General features: G+C 42.0%; 1 protein-coding gene across 1 annotated transcript; it reads left to right on the top strand.

The window, feature by feature from the left end:
- Positions 1-291: 291 nt before the first annotated feature.
- LOC123965018 (serine protease 27-like) lies at positions 292-1,636 on the top strand (the record flags this gene model as incomplete). Its single annotated transcript, XM_046041623.1, has 2 exons — positions 292-431; positions 575-1,636. Coding segments are annotated over 2 exons (404 nt in total), but the record flags the coding sequence as incomplete, so codon positions are not given.
- Positions 1,637-3,616: the final 1,980 nt, after the last annotated feature.

Genomic DNA, 3,616 nt, shown 5'->3' with positions numbered 1-3,616 from the left:
AAATGAAATAAACATTTGAAATATATCAGTCTGTGTGTAATGAATGAATATAATATCCAAATTTCACTTTTTGAATGGAATTACTGAAATAAATCAACCTTTTGATGATATTCTAATTATATGACCAGCACCTGTATTTTATGTGTCTGGGCCCAAATCCCAGTTCCCTGTGTCTTAGCTTGACAAACCTTAACACAGGGGACAAGAGGGAAGGACTGCTGGACCACAACAAGATCAGGCTGTGAGACAATCCAGGCAGACTCAACATTAATATCTCCTTTTCTTTTTCAGTTTCCCTTCCTTCCCCAAAGACCCTACAGGAGGTGAGCGTTCCCATCGTGTCCAACAGTGATTGTAACGCTGCCTACGGTACAATCACAAGCAATATGATCTGTGCCGGTGTGGCCCAGGGAGGAAAGGACTCCTGCCAGGTGAGTCTGTCTGCAAAACACGTTTGAAGTTGCACTAATCAATAGATCTGTCGCTGGTTCCAGAAGAGTTTATCCTGCATCTGCATCAGTTTGTTATTCCCATAAAATAAAAGTACTATAACCAACCTGTCTGACGTCTGCAGGGGGATTCAGGAGGACCGCTGGTAACTAAAACCAGCTCAACCTGGATCCAGGCTGGAGTAGTGAGTTTTGGAGAAGGCTGCGCCCAACCTAATTTCCCAGGAGTCTACGCCCGAGTGTCCCAGTATCACTCCTGGATCAACAGCCATATCACTACCGACCAGCCGCGCTTCGTCTTCTCTGGAACCGTTCACCTGGTTTCCCTCTCGCTTCCTCTGATGCTGTCCATCGAGCCGGTTCTCTTCTGCCTCTTTCTCCTTTCATAGAAAATTTAATGCACCAGGATGGTGTCCAAATCTCTGTCTCATATTTTTTTGCCTTTTGAGATTATTTTATCTTACGACAAGCAACAAAATCTGCTCCTGGAGTCAAATATTTCCACCTGTTTCCAGCTCGGCTTCTCGTGCTGAAGGAGTTTTTACAGAAAAGAGTCGATAGAGGAGAAGAGAAACTGGTGTAATGACACCTGATTTAAAAAACAAGGGCTACAACAAGCAAATGTTTTCATTACCGATTAATCTGCTGATTATTTTCTCCAGTGATTGATTCATCATTCTGTCTCTTTCCCTGTTCTGTCTACAACTTACTGGATGTTTTGCACAAAAGAATATAGAAGTTTATATAATGTTAAAGCTTGGTTTTGTATTTTCTCAATAATTGATTTATTTTTTCAGTCATTTTATAACTTCACACAACCTGATGTACTCAAAAAACATTTGGACCAGGAGCGTAAAACCCAAAGATGTTCAGTTCGTCATTTAAATCCTTACATCTTAGAAGCTGGATCTATCGATAACTATGTTCAGTTATCGATTAATTTTCTATTGATAAACTAATCGATGTCCAGTCGTTGATGTTCTAATAATTGTGCTGGAAACATGTGAAATAATTTGAGCTCAGCTGCAGAATTTTCACTTCAGTGGAAACTTTAAACTTTTTTGATTTTATGGAGCCTGGAGTCAATCAGAGCTTTTCAGTGTTTAATTATAATCAGTTAATAAACTCACCCATAAGCTTTTAATCAAACTCAATACTGACTTTAAATCATGCTATAAACTCAAAGATCCAATAAAAGATCATTAGATTGACCAGTTAATGACTCTATTTCTTTGTTTTGTATTTATTGTTGAATTAATGATTAAAATTACAATTGTTATTATTTTCTATTTTAAAAGTCATTAAATTTAACAAATTTTCTTTGTTTAAGATTTAGTTTCTATTGTTTTGATTTAAAGACACCTTAAGATTAATATGTGGAGTAATTAAACAAGTTAACTGTAAGGTGGAACAGTTTCCTGTTCCTGTAGCACTGACCATCAGGGCCGCTCGGTGGCTTGATGCGGACATGGCAGCCGTCGATTGCTCCAGCTGCTGTAAAAAAGGCTCTGTGTCTTGCCAGCCCTGCAAACCCACGGGATATCGGTTGTAACTCATCCTGGGTCTTCGGTAGGTGGATGACCTTGTGGCGAATGGCCACCACCTCCTCAGTGACTCTGTGGACGATGCGGTGGACAGAGGATCAAGGCATTGCAAACACTCTGGAGACCACCCTGTATGATGCCCCACTTACCAGCCAGAAGAGAAAGACCAGGGTCTCAATCGTGGCACCCCATCCGTGTCCCCGTCCTGGTTTAGGAGGCCCAGTAGCACTCCCAGGGCCTCCCTACTCAACCAGGAATCAGTCCGTGTGTCCTGCTGGCTAAAAAAACCTGTCCAGCACAGGCACACTCAGATTTATCCTGCAGTACAGGGGCCGGGGCTGATGAAGAGATACACAGGAGAAGAACAACTGTTATGAAGTGTAGAGAGCTTAGTTAGATAAGGCTTGTATATCTTTCTATTAAACTTGTTTTTGCTGATCAATGACAAAAACAGTGTCAATATTTTAATATTAAAGTAAGGTTAGGTTTTCTTTAAATATGAAATTATGTTGTTAAAGTGAAATGGCAGTTAGCTTTAGGAAGCCCATAGTACCTAAATACATATAAAATGTAACGTTTCTTAGTTACTTTCCCCCACTATTTACCTGGCCAGGGTCCTCTCTCAGCCTGAGATACATCATGCGGCGGCGCTGGTGGTAAAGTACCTCTAGTTCCTCTATTAAGAGTTAAAATATCAATGCCGGTAGACTGCAGCTATGAAGGTTGCTAGGTGACAGGAGCGGCGCTTTCCCACGCATGGGTAAGGACGGGGTCAGTTGATGACGCAATAGACAGTCTTCCGTAGACCAGACCGTCTCATTTAACAACGGTCGGTTCAGCCTTTTGCGGCCGCATGCCTTCATGTGCCACGAAGGCCACGCCCTTCAAAGGATGCAGTTCCTGAATTAATACACAGCTTTAACTTCTCTGCATTGGCTTCCTGTAAAATCCAGAATAGAATTTAAATTTGTTCTTCTTACCTACAAAGCTCCTGAACACAACACATCCGGGACTGGGATTGCACATCAATGAGGTAAATACCAAGGGAAAGAACAAAGAGTTAACACAAAAAAGTGCAATCAATACAAGATAATTGTAGGGGATAGAAGAAGAAGGTGTTAGAGGTGTTATAAGAGGGGTGGTGATGGCGCAGTGAATAAGACTATGCCTTTGGTGTGAGAGACCCAGGTTCAACTCCCTGTAACCCATCCACCATTGTGTCTCTGAGCAAGACACTTAACCCCTCGTTGCTCCAGAGGTGTGCTCTTACATGTATAGCAGTTGTAAGTCGCTGTAATGTAAATAAAAATAAAAGGGGAAGTGTTCTCGGAAGAGATGAGTTTTCAAGAGCTTCTTGACGTTAGAGAGGGACGCCCCTGCTCTGATGGCGTGTGGTAGCTCGTTCCACCATCGTGGTGACACAGATGAGAACAGCCGGGACTGGGATTGCTTTGTGTGAAGGGATGGCAGAGCCAGGTGGCGTTCGTTGGAGGAGCGTAGCGGCTGAGAAGGAACCTAAGTTTGTATCATGGAGTTTAGGTAGATTGCTGCTCTTACTTTTGATGAATTATTCCCAGAAGATGTCTGATTATGCTTTTGATTGCATAATTTTCTCGATTCATC

This window comes from Micropterus dolomieu, unplaced genomic scaffold (assembly GCF_021292245.1).
Source record: "Micropterus dolomieu isolate WLL.071019.BEF.003 ecotype Adirondacks unplaced genomic scaffold, ASM2129224v1 contig_7976, whole genome shotgun sequence".
Taxonomy (NCBI): domain Eukaryota; kingdom Metazoa; phylum Chordata; class Actinopteri; order Centrarchiformes; family Centrarchidae; genus Micropterus; species Micropterus dolomieu.
The sequence above is the reverse complement of the archived record's forward strand: the minus strand, read 5'-3'. Positions and strand labels throughout refer to the sequence as shown.